The 18,203-nt window shown below is 40.2% G+C and overlaps 1 protein-coding gene and 1 pseudogene across 1 annotated transcript; both read left to right on the forward strand.

The window, feature by feature from the left end:
* The first annotated feature begins 533 nt into the window (after nucleotides 1-533).
* On the forward strand, nucleotides 534-6,977 carry LOC148831050 (sodium- and chloride-dependent GABA transporter 2-like). The gene is made up of 14 exons (XM_088921330.1): nucleotides 534-744; nucleotides 1,096-1,230; nucleotides 2,403-2,543; nucleotides 2,798-2,885; nucleotides 2,988-3,120; nucleotides 3,837-3,971; nucleotides 4,330-4,433; nucleotides 4,850-4,974; nucleotides 5,250-5,362; nucleotides 5,495-5,632; nucleotides 5,900-6,002; nucleotides 6,276-6,376; nucleotides 6,526-6,696; nucleotides 6,807-6,977. The coding sequence occupies exons 1-14, from the start codon at nucleotides 549-551 to the stop codon at nucleotides 6,975-6,977; spliced, it is 1,854 nt and encodes a 617-aa protein (XP_088777456.1). The 5' UTR covers nucleotides 534-548.
* Nucleotides 6,978-10,812: 3,835 nt separating this feature from the next.
* Nucleotides 10,813-14,751, forward strand: LOC148831051 (sodium- and chloride-dependent GABA transporter 3-like; annotated as a pseudogene).
* The last annotated feature ends 3,452 nt before the right edge of the window (nucleotides 14,752-18,203 follow it).

The following is an 18,203-nucleotide window of genomic DNA, read 5'->3' on the forward strand; positions in this document are numbered from 1 at the left end:
CTGACTGTGAGTGGTGATTTTCCATTGCATGTATGTGTATAAATAAAGAAATGGTGTTATGAAATATTTAAGAAGATGTTGGAGACTCTGTCTACCTTTCAGGGAAGCAGCATATTTACATGCATTTTACAAGGTAAACCAATCCAGTCCATCACTGTGACACCTGTGTGAGCCTCACATACTGTGCCGTTAAATACAAAAATCCCTTTACATATAGTGAAAACATCATTGCTTAAGTTCCTAATTTACATATAAAGACTAATCACTCTTGTGAAAGAGGTAAAGTGGGCATGACTTCTGTTATTCAAAGACCAATGAATTTGAATGTCATGTACACAGTATAAAAAAGAGTGAGTGTGAGTTAGACCACTTAAACAGTTCCTTTACTGGTTTTCACAAAAAATTAGAGAAGTAGCAGTTTTTGTGTTGAACTTTGCATTTATTTTTGTTTCTGCTTTGTTTCTGAGGATGAAGATTCTTCCTTGACTTTTTCTTTCCTTCCCATTCCTTTGTCCTCTCAACAGTCATTTCACTGGGCTGCAGCTGGGATGGACGGGGATCTGCAGGCAGAAGCTCAACATGAGCCCCCAGTCCACGGGAGCAGGCTGGTGCAGAAGGGGCAGAAGATCCAGGAGAGGGGCCAGTGGGCAAACAAGAGGGAGTTCATCTTGGCTGTTTCTGGACAGATTGTTGGTTTGGGCAACGTGTGGAGGTTCCCCTACCTGTGCTACAAAAACGGGGGAGGTGAGTGAGGCAGTTGAATGGTATGTATCCACTGAAGGTCTAAAAGGGTTGATTTTGATGAAGAACAATTTTCTTCTGTGATTGTAGTTACATCACAGCATAAATGTTTTTCAGCAGTTAATTTAAATTTGAGGAAATTTATTTATCCTTCAGTGCACGAGTGTAACAATTTATTTTAATCATAAATCTATGAATTATAAAATTGTCTTTGAGAACATTTAGCCCCATATAAGTTTATACATATAAACAATCTGACTTTGACTAAAAAAGATGTTTACAGTGGAAAATATAAAATGTTAATATAGCTTAGTATTATATCTTTTGTGATATTTAATCTCCCCTTTGTAAAAGGTGCCTTCCTCATCCCCTATGTCCTGTTACTGTTTACCTGCGGAATCCCCCTGTTCCTGCTGGAGACGGCTCTGGGGCAGTACACCAGCCAGGGGGGCATCACTTGCTGGAGGAAGATCTGCCCCCTGTTTGAAGGTGAGCTTCTTGTTTTCATTCATTTTTACAGCTTTCCTACATCACACTATTTTGATTTTGAAAACCTTCCATAAGAAAGACAGGAAATACTGAATGTTTCAGTTAGAACATAGAAATGTTTCCAGATGATAGGAAGCTATTTATTGAAAGATTCACAGAGACTCTACTTCAATACCTTGACTGTGCAATCTGTTCCAGACCTGATCTTGGAAATTTCCAGTCCAGTTCAGATGAGATAAAAGTGTCTTTAAGTCATTAGATAATTGATTTTTTTTTATAACTGTCATGTTCAAGCTAAGAAAGCACTGAGAAATAAGACTTTACCTTAACTTAAATCTTATATAGAACAGTGTCTTGGGTGCCACATTATTCTCACACTCTGATATGAAAAAATAAATCAGGAGACAAATGGTTTTCTCAATAATTTCTTTTGAACACAGATTTGTGAAAGCAGGGACACTGAATCCACTCTAAATTCAGCACTAGTCTAAATTCCCAGGAAAGGGACAATGCAGAAATAAGAGCCCATCCATCTTCTCAGAGCTCTGCAAGAGAACAAATTTGGCCTCAGCATCGTCCTTTTATTGTGGAAGCTCCTCCCTCATTATTACCACACAAAGGCCTTTTAAAGTCACACTGTTCATTTACTCATATAATAGTAAAATACCATTATACAAAAAACAGCCTGAAAAGATGAGAACAGTGTACCACAACACAGTGTGACATTAAATTTTCAAATAGGGCATTTTTTTAGCATTTTATTTTAAAAAATGCCCAACGATGTGTTATGAAAAATATGTTATGTTAAATAACACTATACAGTATGAAGAACAGCCCAACAATGCAGTTCTTCCATCTTTCGTTGACCGAAGTCCTGACTCTCAGTGGTCATTAAAGATCACCGGGCAGTTCTCGATAAGAGTAGGGAGTTATCCCGGTGTGCGGGCTAAATTTCTCCCCTCAGTCTTTACCGTGGCCTCCAAATTGTCCCCATTTTTGATTGGCTTGCACTTGCCCTGCGATGGACTGGCGCCCCATCCAGGGTGTACCCTGCCTTGTGCTCGTTGCTTGCCGGGTAGGCTCCGGCTTCGTGCGACACTGTGTGGTGTAAAGAGATTTGGTAAATGACATGACAATGCAGTTCTGCTCCAGTTCTGATTTTGTCTCTGTAGGAATTGGCTTTTGCACCGTGGTGATCATGATCTACAATGTCATTGTTTACATCATCATCCAGGCCTGGGCCTTCTTCTACCTGTTCTCCTCCTTCAGCTCTGAGCTGCCCTGGGCCAGCTGCAGAAACTCCTGGAACACAGGTACTGGAGCAAAGGAGTTCACTAGCAGCCCCTGATGAACAATCAGTGCATTGTTAAAGAAGGGTCCAGAGATACTCTTTTTCTTTGGCTGAGCACACTGGTGTTAGTAAAACTGTCATCCTGTCTTGGAGCTGATAGTTCAGTAGTTCCTGTATTAGCAGAGTTTTGATCCTGTTCTTTCTGCACTCTCACCAGTCCTTGCCATCTTCCACACAAGGTCACACACGTCTTCTATTCTGTTGGAATTCTGATAGATTCCTGTGTGGAGTTTGACAAGCAGAATCTCACTTCCAACTGGACAGATGCAGAAAAGACCACCTCTGCTGTAATGGAGTTCTGGAAGTACGTTAGGCATACTGTACCTATCTCTAAAGTGATATTACAGGCACATACAGTACAATGCTTAATTACTATAATATGAAATGTGCATCATCATCCCTACAGCAGGAGGGTGCTGGGTATCTCTAGTGGGATCGATGAGGTGGGCAGTCTGAGATGGGAACTGGCCCTGTGTCTCCTGCTGGCCTGGATTATCTGTTACTTTTCTGTCTGGAAGGGAGTGAAGTCCACTGGGAAGGTGAGGATTTTGCATTTGACCTGCATAATGTCATAGTTTCTTCTGATATTTTCTCAAGATTGTAGTTTGAAGTATAAAAAGCCGGACTTGCTAACATGGTAATTTAATGAATTAGTTGCAGATTTGAAATCTCTCTCATCCTAGCGTTAATCCCGCATCAACAGGATCCGCTTGTCGGCCGTCTCCATTTGCTGGTTTGAACCAAATCTTTGAGCTGACGTTGCCATTAAATACGTCCGAGAATACTCCAACCAGCACGTCGCTCCACCTGCCGTCGGAGTCGGGGGGGGAGGAGAACAAAGTAATGTAGCCAATTCATAGAGAGGGATTATTAGGAGGCATGGGAAATTTGTCCAGGACGCCGGGGTTACACCCCTACTCTTTTCGAGAAACACCCTGGGATTTTTAATGACCACAGAGAGTCAGGACCTCGGTTTTACATCTCATCCGAAAGACAGCGCTTGTTTACAGCATAGTGTCCCCGTCACTATACTGGGGCATTAGGACCCACATGGACCACAGGGTGAGCACTAACACCTCTTCCAGCAGCAACCTTAGTTTTTCCCCAGGAGGTCTCCCATCCAGGTACTGACCAGGCTCACACCTGCTTAGCTTCAGTGGGTTGCCAATTGTAAGTTGCAGGGTGACATGGCTGTTGGCTAGTTGCAGATTTGAAATGAACCCTCTATATATCAATGGTTTCCCTGCCCTCTCAGGTGGTGTACTTCACAGCCACTTTCCCCTATGTGATGCTGGTGGTACTGTTGGTCCGAGGACTCACTCTGCCTGGAGCTTCTGATGGGCTGGTCTTCTACCTCTACCCTGATGTAACACGGCTCACTGACCCACAGGTGATGCACAGGCCTTCAACATTAATATGTATCTCTATCATGAGAAACATGTGGAACAAACGTTCTGAGGTGTCTACTCCCAGCCAGTGAGACCTAATGTCTGTCTTTTCATATATTGTGCACATTAAACTCAAGATATCCTCTTGTTTGCTGCTTTATATGTAAAGGCTCAGAAGCCCTCATCTACTGTAAACATAACTAAATGATAAATAAGAAAGAACTGAATGCAACATTGTGATTATTTCAGTATTTAAATTTAATTATCATGTGGTAATATGGCTTCAAAACTCACATTATTAAAGTATGTCAATAAGTGTCCCATACAGTTTTCTATACCCTGTGCTCCTGTCTATCCTAGGTATGGATGGATGCGGGGACACAGATTTTCTTCTCTTACAGTGTTTGTGCAGGACTGCTAATAGCACTCAGCAGTTACAACAAATACAACAATAACTGCTACAGGTAAGAGAAAGGTAACTCTGGAAAATGATATCAAAGTGAAATTCCTGTAAACTTCAAACTGTATAAATTGATCATTTTAAAATGCACTGTTTAATTCATTATTTTGCATAAAATTTAATACATCTTATAGTGTTACTACCACTATTCGTAAACCATTGAATTTAAGAAATAATAAAATTATTAAAATAATTAAAACCATTGTTGAAAAATTTTCTCCATTCATTAACTATTAAAGGTATCACCACATGCATTTTTTGTGCTGAACCTGTTATCCTTTGAGTAAAAATGGAGAGCAATACATGTAGAACATTCTAGACCTATACCTGTAGGTCCTGCTTTAAAAAAGTGTCTTTCAGTCTCCACACTTGGTAGCTGGGGATTGAGATTAAATGACACCATGGTCTCTCTTCATACAGGGACTCCTTCTACCTGTGCCTCCTAAACAGTGGTACCAGCTTTGTGGCTGGATTTGCCATCTTCTCTGTGTTGGGCTTCATGGCGTACGAGCAGGGAGTGGACATCTCGCTGGTGGCCGAGTCTGGTGAGCTGCAGTCTGTTCACACCTGCTACTGTATCTGTTACCCTGGTTTTTCTCTAACTGGAGCGTCTATGTAAAATTAAATCTTAGAGGGCTGTCCTGTGAAAACCAATTCCTTTACCCTATGGATGGGTTTGTCCCAGGTTTAATATTGTAAATGATACCTGGCCAGAACATTTCTGTGGTGGTGCTCTATTCTGCATTTAGAGCCTTCCATAACTGAAATGGTTTCAAGAGTTTGTGTTACTCCCTGAATCAGCCTGTGTCTGGTTGTGCAGGTCCTGGCCTGGCATTCATTGCGTATCCAAAAGCAGTGACCATGATGCCACTTCCCCAGCTCTGGGCCACCTGCTTCTTCATCATGATCATCCTGTTGGGACTGGACACACAGGTGAGACCATGTTATGAGTTCATACAGTACTGTATTTATCCACTGGTGTAACTTGTGTTTGCATGCACTATGGGCTACTGTATGTCATTATCTCAGTGATCCAGGTGTCTGTGCTCTCTCTTGTCTTTGCAGTTTGTGGGCACTGAAACCGTGATGACAGCCATTGTGGATTTGTTCCCTTTGGTGTTCCGGAGAGGATACAGGAGGGAGCTCCTTCTGCTCCTCTTCAGTGTGGTCTGCTTCCTACTCGGCCTCCTCATGGTCACTGAGGTGAGGACAAGAGGGCTGAGGGGCCCGATAGTCGATCAACAAAACCTGCAATGGGCTTGTTTGAATTAAGCGATCAACCGATTCATCTGAATAGCCCGCATAGTTGAAGAAAATCCAACACAGCACACTTAAAATAAGAGCTTCAGGAAGGTGTTGTAATACAACATGCCAAGAAGAATACAGTACATTGAGAGCTGCTCCTCTCTATGTCAAATCACAGTTGTCACAACATTTGTTTAAATAGCAATATTGTTTCTGTCTCTTCAGGGTGGAATATACATTTTCCATTTGCTTGATTACTATGCTTGCAGTGGGGCCTGCATTTTCTTTGTTGCCATATTTCAGACCATTTGTATCGGATGGGTATATGGTAGGTGTTCATGTCTTTATTACTATTATTCAGCATCTGTATCATCATCTTCGTAGACTTTACATGGGCAATATCAAGGAAGCTTTCATGTCTACAGCTTAGTGAAAATCAACAGATATTATTGATATTATTATTGATAAATACCAATTGACCTCTGGAACACACAAAATACACAAAACTGTCAGTGAATTCAGATAGCACTACAAAATCTGTATGTCATTTGTAATTGTGTCATTACTGAGCTTCTTCTCTTGACCTCTGGATTTCATACAGGAGCTGATCTCTTATATGCCAACATTGAGGACATGAGTGGCTATCGGCCTTTAGCTGCATTTCGATACTGCTGGCTCTACATCACTCCAGCTGTGTGCACTGTAAGCGCATCTCTCGAACTTCAAATTAACTTCACCTGTGAAAAAAAATATATTTTGCAATATGATATTCTGTGTTTTAATAAATCCGTACCAGTGCTCCTCTCTTGTCTTAGTGGTGCTGAGTCAGTTGTATGTTATCTCTCCTTCAGTGCATCTTCATCTTCTCCCTGGTCAAGTACACCCCACTGAAGTTCAACAACACCTATGTGTATCCAGACTGGGCGTATGTCCTGGGCTGGCTCTTTGTCCTCTCCTCTGTCACCTGTGTGCCTCTGGTCATGCTGTATAAACTCACAAGGACTGCAGGGACACTACACCAGGTACTGCTCCAACCTCTGTCTGGCAAGCTATATCCTGAACTGTGTCAGTTTATTTCTCCTCCTGAGCAGAGGTCTGTAATAAACTTTGTCTATTCTTGGTGTCTCTGCAGCGTTTGCACCTGCTGTGTAGCCATGCCCAGGACCTGCCTCTCAGCCAGAAGCAGAAACAGAGCTGTGACCCTGTGAACTCAGACTCCAGCGCTCTGTTGAGTTGTAGGGAGAAACAGCTGAAGAGTGACGGGAGCATTGAAGCTCCAATCCCAGCAGCCTCTGTCTGTTAACACAGCAGCAGTGTAGAAAGTGGTTTAATATGGGTACCTGTGGTGTTTGAGGTAGACACGTTCATTCATTCTAAAAACGGAAAATGTAATGAATAAAGTGTTGTAATATAATTTATTGTCTGTGAAGAAAGATATAAGATGTGAAAAAGGGGTTAACTGATTTCTTTCTGCACAAAGACATCTTCACAAGACATTCCATGCTCAGGCACCTTTGAGTTATGGCAGGGATGGGAGATAATTGATATGAAATTCCAAGTGCAAGATAGAGACTCCCTAACTAAGGAAAGATAAAACCGACCATTAAAAGTTTTCAAGGTCTTGGGAATGTTCAAACACAGGTGCCCCCCCCATTACCATGGTAACAATTTGTGTCAGAAGCGGCTGAAATTTGCTATATAAACTGGAAGTTTTGTACCTATTTACAGTACCTTAGTCTTATTGTTTCTTGCATGCAATAAACTCAGTTGCTTTTAATTCTCTAAATTCCATTTGGTTTTTAAATCAGTCCTTTCTTCTTCCTTCACAAGCTGATACTCACTGTTCCTGCCAAAAGAAAACATAATAACGGAACCCCCATTTCTTGCTATGCAACACTGGATATTTTCTGCTGCTGATGTGTTCAAAGTCTTGTTGTACCTCTGTTGCAGCAGTGTGATCTATATATTCTGAAAGGGTAATGATGAAATAAAGTATTTGTTGTGTTTTTGAAGAAATTAAAATAAAGTAGTCTCAGCGGCCTGCAGCCAGAGCTTTGCTTTGCACAGCAGTCTCAGCAGCCTCCAGCCTTCACTCTGCACAGCAGTCTCAGCGGCCTCCAGCCAGTGCTTTGCTCTGTGCAGCAGTCATAACCGTCTTCAGCCAAAGCTCTGTTCTGCACAGCAGTCTTAGCGGCCTCTAGTCTGCCCTTCAAATTCGTCAGGCTCCTTTCCCAGGGGACTTGCCATTCGTTTTTTCCCGTACACGAGGCTCCCTGTTTCTGACCAGCGGACTGTGTTTGATAGCAATTTCAGCTTCAAGACTGTGCTTCAGCTTCCAGCCAGCTCTCAGCATCATGAAGATCCACAGCAGCCTCAGCTCCAGCCTAGCACACCTTCCTTAGCTCCTAGCCTTATCTGTACATTGCCTGATGCACTAGTCTCAGATTCTGGTCCTTGCTCTATTCCACACTTATTTTTTTCACCACGTTGACCCTCAACTTTGCTGACCTGCACACCTGGCACTCCTGAGGGCTGCTCTTTTAAGCCCGTTTGGTTTCCTTTTCAGGGTTCTCGCTATTTGGTTTCTTTCAGTACCTAACACTCCCTTTTTCTGATACACGGGCTATGTTTAGTAGCCTCATTTCATTCGGAATCCAGTTAGCCAAAAGTAATCCAGTTATCTTGAGGTGATTAAGGCCCGCCGGCCAGTAATAAATTATTTCGTTATCACCTTTTGCTTTTCACTCTCTAGTCTCTTGTGCTTGCGTTCTGACAAATCACCAGCCGCAACATTACAGTAGTCATACAGAATCAATCAAGATGGTACAAATTAAGGCCTGTTAATTGACAACTGTGTTGTCCTTACCTTGGCATCTTGTGCCACATGTCTGTCAGAACTGTACTGTATATAACCTTCATGATTACATCAGTTGAATGAGTCTCTAGAGCTGTACAGGAAGCACTGCAGGTGGAGCCTATGAGCTAATGGACAGTATTTCCTGATTCTCCTAGTGCTGAAAGAGAGTGGCTCATTATTCCACACCTCTGACTGTGACTGGAGAATGTCTCTTTACTGGGCTTCACAAAAAAATAGACAGGTACCACTTTTTGCATTTTATTTTATTTGTTCAGTTCTGGTGTGTTTGCATTTGAAAATGATTCTTCCTTGATTCTTCCCTGGTAAATAGTAATCATGAAGACTATTTGTCAGCACACAAAACTCTCAGTGAATTCTGTGATACTACACCAGGTACTGCTCCTCCCACTTTAGTGACTGGAAAGCTATATCGTGACCTGTGACAGTTTATTCCATCTCTTGAGCCAATGTTTGTAACAAACTCATTTGTTCTTGATGTTTCTCCAGCATTTCCACCAGCTGTGTCACCATGCCCAGGACCTGCCTATTTGAGAAAGAAGTTTTCAAGCTCCATCTCTGGATTACACTCACTTCACACTGAGCTGAAACTTTCCATTATTGCAAGAGTCAAACCTTTTTCCTTCAATATTGTTACTGTACATCTATTGTGACTATTGAAGTGTCTTTAAGAATCTAGATACAATGGGTAACACTTAGCTACTGTCATCATTTCCAGTTCCCTAGAGCTTCAAAGCAAGGAGATACTGTAGTTGCTGAGATGTAGGGGTCATTGATTCAGTGATCAAAGCAATCGTAAAGTTTACCTTGGTTTACCTTATTTAAGTTCTTGATAAATCATTAAGACTGATATCAACAGTTTAGGAACACAGCATAAAACCAGCAGGAACAGAAAGAGGGAACAGAAAGCCACACAGGAGAAGGAAAGGAGACAAGAAAGCATGGGAAGAGACATAAAGACAGAAGGCATGAACTCTTTGTCCAGATCATACCACACATAATGACTAGATTTGAGTTAAGTATTTAAACCTTATAAGGAGAGATTGTTTTTCTGTTGTTTTTAGACAAATGTATCATTGTGTAAAGAATCCCTCGGTTAAAAAAAGCCTCTCCTGGTTAGTTGGTGGATTTTTTATAATAGGGAGAAAGGTTCCCATTTACTGTACTTTGTAGCATCCAGGTTTACAGGGGGAGACTTAACTTCAGGTTGTGTTCGGTTTAGTTTAAATGATTTAACTTTATCTTATTTTGGCCTTATATAAGAGTTGAATGCTTGGTAGCAGTCTGGAGTGTTTCTGGGTGGTAAGGATGTGGGCCTTTGCATGCCTTGTTGATAAGTTTGTACAGAGCGTAACTTGTGTGTTGTATGTTTATTTTGTGTGATGTTTACTACGTACAGTATATTGTCATTATTTGCAAATAACAATACAGTTTATCCTAGAGGTCCTGAATTACTACTCTTTTCACCTAAGCTGTGCCAGAAAACAGAAAACTCAATTGTCTGTTACTAAAACCACAGCTCATGTATATTTTTGGCAATAATCTGTTACACATTGGGTTTTTATGATTTTTAAATTTACTTATTGACTAACACATTAAGTTATTTCTGATATTTCACCATATTTGTAACCCCTTATTTCCAACAATATATTGTTGGAAACTTCTCAATGGAATTCAATATTGATTCTTGTGTGTTTTTTATTCTCTAATTTACATTTGGTTTGTAAATCATCTTTCCCTGCCAGGAGAGCACATAATAAAATAACAGAACACCCATTCCTCAGTATGCAAAACTTTGTTGCTGCTGCTAATGTCGTCAAACTCTTATCATGCTTCTATTGCAGCAGTCTGATTTAAATAGATACAGTAGATAGCGTAAGGACATACTGTACCTGTAACATTTTGTTTGTTGAGTTTTTGGGAAACCAACAATGAATAAAAACAGAAATTTAATTCAATTTAGAAAATAATGACACATGATATTGAAGCTTGGCCTGCTCTAGCGCTTAATGTGTTAGCAGTGAACTGTGGGGTAAAATGTACCTTTGGCTGCAGGGTTAGGGGCAATTGATATAATCATGAAGAGTATATTTTAATCAAAGTTTAAATTTCAATTAAAGGAAATTAATATTTTGGTCGTTGGATGTGTAGATTTTTTAAAATCCTAAATCCCTAACAATATTAATCTGTTTCAGTGAACAATGTGGCATTGACTTTGGAAATTAACACTGGGAAAGGCAAAGTGTTAATATAGTTCAACATAATGTATTTTCCAAGTTTTAATCTCTCCTTTGTAAAAGGTGCCTTCCTCATCCCCTACATCCTGTTCTTGTTGACCTGTGGGATCCCCCTGTTCCTGCTGGAGACGGCTCTGGGGCAGTACACTAGCCAGGGGGGCATCACCTGCTGGAGGAAGATCTGTCCCCTGTTTGAAGGTGAGCTTCTTGTTTCCATTCATTTGAATAACTGTTTTGCACACACTCAATGAACCATCATTACAGCTAATTTGTAAGACGTTACTTCATTGTTTACTACATTTAAAACTTCCACAAGGGTATCATTTCTCCCCAGAAAGAAACAGGAAACTATTACTGACTGATTCATTTAGACTATAGGAACGGTTACAGAAGTTAAGAAGCTGTTTCCTTAACAATTCAAAGAGAATCCAGATAAACATCTTGACTTGGCAGTTTGTTCCAGACCTGAGTTTGTGAATAACCTGTCCAGTTCAGAAGAGATTACGGTGTCATAAACTTGAGATAATTAGAAATAGATGATTTGTGGGAACAAACAGGAATTTTTGCCTGTGATGTAAGGCTGAATAATGGTGGTTTATATGTAAAATGGTTTTGTTTTTTTCTCTAAAATTAAAAATAAAAAAAAGAAATAAGATATTTTTGTGATTGTTATATTCAAGCAGGAAAATACTGGGAAATAATATTTAAAATTAGTATGGTAAATTTGACTATTATTTTGAGAACAGTGTCTCAGGTAGCACGTTATTCTGACACTGCACAAAGTATCATTCTTCAATAAGTGTCCCTTCTCAGAAGTGGAGTTTCTGTGCTTGTTATGAAAAAAAAAAATACAGGACACATCTTCCTTTGGAATCAAGAACAGTTTTATCACTGCACAAGATGGTTACCCTTAATTCATTTGAACTGGTTTGGTGACAACAGGAACACTGGAACACTGAATTCACTCCAAATTCAGCACTAGTCTAAATTCCCAGGAAAGGGACAATGCAGGAGTAACAGCCCATCCATCTCCTCAGAGCTCTGCAAGAGACTAATCCTGGCCTCAGCATCGTCCTTTTAGTATGGAAGCTCCTCCCTCATTATTACCACACAAAGGCCTTTTAAAGGCACACTGTTCCTTTACTGACATAATAGTAAAATACCATTATAACATAAAACAGTGTGAAAAAGCAAGAACAGTGTACCACAACACAGTGTGACATTAAATTTTCAAATAGGGCATTTTTTTAGCATTTTATAAAATGCCCAACGATGTGTTATGTAGAAGTAGCAGTAATAATAAATAATAATGAAATAATAAGACTAACCTCAATAGACCAATTGCCCAATGTTGTGTTCAGCAGCATTATAAGCTGACAGGAGGAAAAATGCTACATCGAAAAAGAATGCATCCCAAGTCATGATTCTGTCTCTGCAGGCATTGGCTGTTCTACTATGGTGATCATGACCTACAGCAGTATCATTTACATTATCATCTTGGCCTGGGCCTTTTTCTACCTGTTCTCCTCCTTCAGCTCTGAGCTGCCCTGGGCCACAGGTACTCGAGCGCAGAAGCTCATTACAAGACCCACTGAAACCTCAATGCATTTGAAAAAGAAGGGTCCAGAGATACTCTTTTACACTGGTTAAGTGCACCGGTGTTAGTGAAACTGTCATCCAGTGATGAAACTGAGAGTTCAAAAGTTGCTGTTTTAGCAGAGTTATGATCCTGTTCTCTCTGCACTCTCACCAGTTCTTGCTGTCTTCCACACAAGATCACACACTTCTTCCATTCTGTTGGTCTTCTGACAGATTCCTGCTTGGACTTTGACAAGCAGAATCTCACTTCCAACTGGACAGATTTAGAAAGCACAACCTCTGCTGTAATGGGGTTTTGGAAGTAGGTTAGAAACCCTCACACCTCTACACACACAATCACATACTGTGTGCTTATTTTCCAATGAAATAATGCCTGTGTCCTGATCTCCACAGCAGGAGGGTGCTGAGTATCTCTGGTGGGATCGGTGAGGTGGGCAGTCTGAGACGGGATCTGGCCCTGTGTCTCCTGCTGGCCTGGACCATCTGTTACTTTTCTGTCTGGAACTGAGTGAGGTCCACAGGGGAGGTGAGACACTGTTGCTGTTGGGGTGACTTTTGCTCTGTGCTGATGAACGAATTTTCATTACATCTAGTCAATTGTTTGTTGGATATAATTGTCTTTGTGGTACAATGGAACATAAAGAATCAAAATTTGAAGGTAATATTTGGCCCATTTAAGACGTTTGGTTGCTAGAGATTTTTAAAATAAAGGGCCACATCCAGACATTTCTTGAAGGAAGCCAAGGTATTGGCTTCAACATTGTTGGGTAGCTTGTGTTGAACAGTGCCTCTGATTCTCAGTTTTAAATACACTTCCATGTGGGTTACTTTTGTGTAATCTTGGATGAGTCCTTTGGTGTGATATAATATGTTCAATGATCTTGAATTCCTGAATCAAGTCTCCTCAAAACTTTCTGTTGATATTTAAAGTGATTCAGTTGTTTTAGCCAGTCAATGCAATTTCATAGGCTAAGAAACTCTTTTCTTACAATTTAGGCAGGCTGACTGAAGAGGATGTCAATCACAAAGGATCATTTTTGTGAAGAAACATATTACTGTACGTCATTTTTTAAAATGATTTATGATTAAAATAAACCTTTTATATTTTGCTGAAGGTGAGTGGTAGACCAGAAAGTTCTTCTGACCCCATGTAGTGTAAATGTAAACAATTAAATTGCTCTGTATGTCTATGGCTTCAGGTGGTGTACTTCACAGCCACTTTCCCCTATGTGATGCTGTTGTTGCTGCTGGTTAGAGGACTCACCCTGCCTGGAGCTGCTGATGGGCTGGTCTTCTATCTCTGTCTGACTGTGCAGGTCCTGGCCTGGTGTTCATTACGTACCCGAGGGCACTGGCCATGATGCCTCTTCCTCAGCTCTGGGCCTTCTTCTTCTTAATCATGATTATCCTGTTGGGACTGGACACAGAGGTGAGGCCATGTTATTAGTCCATATTACATGCAGTATGCCCACAGGGTAAAAGACAATGGAATAATGGAATTTGACTGTGGTCTCTGTTGTCTTGCTCTCTGCAGTTTGTGGGCATTGAAACCGTGATGACGGCCATCGTGGATCTGTTTCCTGCAGTGTTCCGGAGAGGATACCAGCAGGAGCTCCTTCTGCTCCTCTTCGGTATGGTCTGCTTCCTGCTTGGGCTCCTCATGGTCACTGAGGTGAGGACTGAAGGTCTGAGGGGCCTGATAATCAATCAGCAAGACCTGCAATGGTCTGGTTTGAATTGAGGGTCAGCAGATTTGCCTAAGAAGCTCATGGGAATGAAGAAACTTAGAAACAACAGTTTCAGTAGGTGTTGGCACTGCACCATGCCAAGGAGAAGACATTCAGAGTTGTACCTCTGTACATTATGTAAAATCACAGTAGTCACCTCACATGTATTTAAATAACAACATTTTCTCTGTCTCTCCAGGGTGGAATATACATCTTCCAGTTGGTTGATTACTATGCTTGCAATGGGGCTTGCCTCTTGTTTGTTGCCATATTTCAGACTATTTGTATTGGATGGGTATATGGTGAGTTTTCATGGGTCAGTATCAGTGTCCTTCCAATATTTGCCATCATTCTAACAGAGTTTTATTTGAGTACTGCTTTTACAAGCATTCACTCCGGCAGCTTAGTACAGATAAATTACGTGCTGATAAAATACCCAAAACTCTCAATGTATTCAGACTGCACCACAAAATACATTTGCTCATATGTGATTGTGTCATTACTGAGTTGGTGATTTTCACCTCTTGGTTTCATGCAGGATCTGATCTCTTCTGTGCCAACATTGAAGACATGATTGGCTATTGACCTTTGGCTGTGTTTTGGTACTGTTGGCGCTACATCACTCCAGCTGTGTGCACTGTAAGAGCATGTTTTTAACTTCTTCCTGAACTTTTTACACTAACTGACCTTACTTTCCTTCACAAACTGAAAGTAACTTTAACATCAGTATTTTGACTAGTATTTTGGATAAATATGCTTCCCTTAAAACTTGCTTTGTTTCCTTCAAGAGCTTCTCTCCATTATGTAAACCTGAACTTCACAATTTGAAACTAACTCAACAGCACCTGGAGCACTTAAGCAAACGCTCTGGCCTAGTGTTTCACACTGAGGCTTACAATGAACACCTGCAAGTGTACAGAGCTGCTCTAGTATCCACCAGATCCTCCTATATCTCGCATACAATAGGCACTGTACTTGGAAATCATAAAGTGCTCATCTGTGTTAGTAACAAGCTTATTAAACCCCCTTGCAGCTCTGCTGTTTCTTAAACCCCTGACCTCTGTCATATTTTTTGCAGTTCAAATCACAAATCTACAATTATCTGAATCAAGCCTTAGCTTTGTACTAAATTTGGAAATTATTTCAGCTATAGTTTTTCAGTTTGCTTTTCCTCTGTACCAGATTTTTCTGATTTTATCTCAGTTAATTTAGTTCAACTTAGAAAAATTATTAACAACTAAAAAAAAAAAAACACTAGTTGCCTAGATGCCATCCCTTCCACTTTACTGAAAGCTTGCCTCTCAGACATCTGCCAGTTAATTGTCAACGTCATCAACAGTTCATTTCCCATAGGTGTGGTACCTACTGTCTTAAAGATTGCTTCAATCAAAACTCCTAGATTAAAAAATAACAGACTTGTGTTCTGATAAAATTATTAACTATAGACTGATTTCTAATTCACCATTCCTATTTCCTGATTTGTTTGAACCATTTCAGTCCAGTGTTTGCTTTACTCATAGCATTGAGACTGCTCTTGTCAGGGTTGTGAGTGATTTTCTTACTGTGTCTGACTCAGACGATATAAGTATCCTTATGTTCCTTGATCTTAGTGCTGCTCTTAATACAGTAAATCATTCAGTGTTGCTCAAACACTTGCAAACATTCTTGTCTATCTTGGCTTTAACTGGATATTATGCTCTAATCTGACTGGCAAGCAGCATTTTCTTTTTCTTGGTCCTCATGATTCCCCGATGGCTCCAGTCAATTATGATATGCCACAGAATTCAGTCTTGGGCCCAGTTCTTTCTTATTTGTATCCTCTAGGAGACAAACATGGTCTTCAGATTCACTGTTAGGCAGACACATTTTGACTGTCTTCAAATCCCAGCTCAAAACTCATGTCTGATTGCCCTACATTCTGCTTAAAACATGCTTAAAACTGTATGCTCTTGTTATTTTTTTAATTTTACTGTTGTATTTTTGTGCAGACCTCCTAATACCACTCAGAAGCTACAACAAATAGAACAAGAAAGAATGGAACTGCTACAGGTACAGTAAGACTAAAAGTAGCTGTGGGAAGTGATACTGTATCAAAGGTGAAATTCCTGGAGACAGCAAGGTACTGTACCTTATGATAAAAAGAAAATCCAAAGAGACCCTGAATTTACATTCTTGAAGAGCTTCAGCAAATGAGCTGGAAGTGATCACTTTTGTTCATCTTTTCCTGATACAAACCAGTTGTGTTAAATGGACATCAATTAAGGGACACTAGGATCCAGGAGAGTAAAATCTTTTTGTTTACTGGTATTGGCTTTATGGGGCTTTAAAGATCAAGTCTGTGATCTATGTCAACACTATCTTTAGCTTTATATTCAATCAAATTATTGTTATTTAATTCTCTTGTAGTAAGCTACAGTACCTTGCTTCTAATAATCTGTTGATAAAACAATCAAATGGATAAGATAGTGAAATCTTTTGTAGAACAAGGCTCTGACAATAATCTAATCAGTACAGCATTGAATCTCATTGTTTATCTAGGTGCCCATCAATGAACACACAAAAAGGGTTTATGATTCAGGAGTGCAGATAAGACTGGCAGGAAGTGAGGATCAATAGAAAACAAAGAGAAAAGGAATACAAACAGCTCATCACGGTACTTCCCAATTACCACGCTTAAGAGTCACCTTGCAGCCCCAAGATACCCATTACTGCTATTTGCCAGACAGAAGGTAAATGTACGAATGTTGAACCTCATGTGACAAAATTAATTTTCTGACTTTTAGTCAAACAGGTGATTTTGTCTTGTCTTAATTTACTCAACATAGCAAAGCAATTGAGTTTTCTTCATCATCATTGTGGATTATTTTTGTGAGTGATTGTCATTACTGACTAAAATGAAAAACAGTTTGTTGACGTCCTTTTTTCATCATTAATTTCAAGTTCCCAGAATGGGGTACAGAGGTGCTTTTCTTCCCTGTGTCTTTGTTTAGCTTTTCCAAGGACAGTCTATGATTAATCAAATATTCTTACAAAATATTCTGGGGAAAATGTATCTAAATCCATTTGCTTTTATTGACCTGCACATTTCACATTCGTTTTTATTTATCCTTGTCGTTTTGATAAACATGATTTAAAAACAAGTTAGAAAGAAGTTTAAATTTTAATTTTTCCTGTATATCTTGGTATATACAGTAAGTTGATTCCACACCACACACTAACCTGCTAAGTAAAGATCTGTGTGAAAACTCAGTGGTGCCACAGTGATAAAGATGAGCCTGAGGTCCTACACTTGCTCTCACACAGTGGCTTCCTCACACCACCTGACGTCCTGCTGGCTTGGTTAGCTGTCTCCACATCCAGTGTCTGTGAGCCTGGCATCTGGCATCCCTTCTAGGGTGTAAGCCCACCTTGTCACCTGAGATTCTAGGATAACAATCAAACAAGATATATCAAGTATTTTAGTCTGATAGGATTTAAATCAAATCTCATCTAATTTGAATATCTTGAACTTTATTTCTTGAGTTCATTTTAGTCTCTGCTTCCCATTCAGTTTGGGGCCTCCAGGGCCTTTGAGATGTCCTGTTTTGTAACTGGCATATCTTGTATGCTGGGAGCTAACTAGTTGGGTTATTGTTCATAATTATTTGCTTCTCCTGTTTGCCTCTCATTTATTATGCTTTTGCCAAAGCTCAGCCAGTGAATAAAGAACATGGGTCTCTCAAACTATAATAATAATAATAATTACTTACATTTATATAGCGCTTTTCTGGACAATCCACTCAAAGCACTTTTCAAGTAATGGGGACTCCTCTCCACCACCACCAATGTGTAGCATTCACCTGGATGATGCAACGGCAGCTATAGTGCACCAGAACACTCACCACACTATCAGTGGAGAGGAGAACAAAGTAATGAAGCCAATTAGTAGATGGGAATTATTAGGAGGCAATGATTGGTAAAGCCAATGGGAAATTTGGCCAGGACACCAGGATAACACCCCTACTCTTTTCGAGAAACACCCTGGGTTGTCTAATGACCACAGAGAGTCAGGACCTCGCTTTTACATCTCATCTGAAGGACGGCACTTGTTT

Source organism: Atractosteus spatula, chromosome 7, assembly GCF_055471065.1.
Source record: "Atractosteus spatula isolate fAtrSpa1 chromosome 7, fAtrSpa1.hap1, whole genome shotgun sequence".
NCBI classification, from domain to species: domain Eukaryota; kingdom Metazoa; phylum Chordata; class Actinopteri; order Semionotiformes; family Lepisosteidae; genus Atractosteus; species Atractosteus spatula.

Bases quoted from the DNA above. Each gene is read 5' to 3' on its own strand.
- LOC148831050 (XM_088921330.1), top strand. From the start codon at position 549: ATGGACGGGGATCTGCAGGCAGAAGCTCAACATGAGCCCCCAGTCCAC. The intron at 2,886-2,987 runs GTACGTTAGGCA...TCATCCCTACAG, and splicing joins GCTGTAATGGAGTTCTGGAA to CAGGAGGGTGCTGGGTATCT. The intron at 6,377-6,525 runs GTAAGCGCATCT...TCTCTCCTTCAG, and splicing joins TCACTCCAGCTGTGTGCACT to TGCATCTTCATCTTCTCCCT.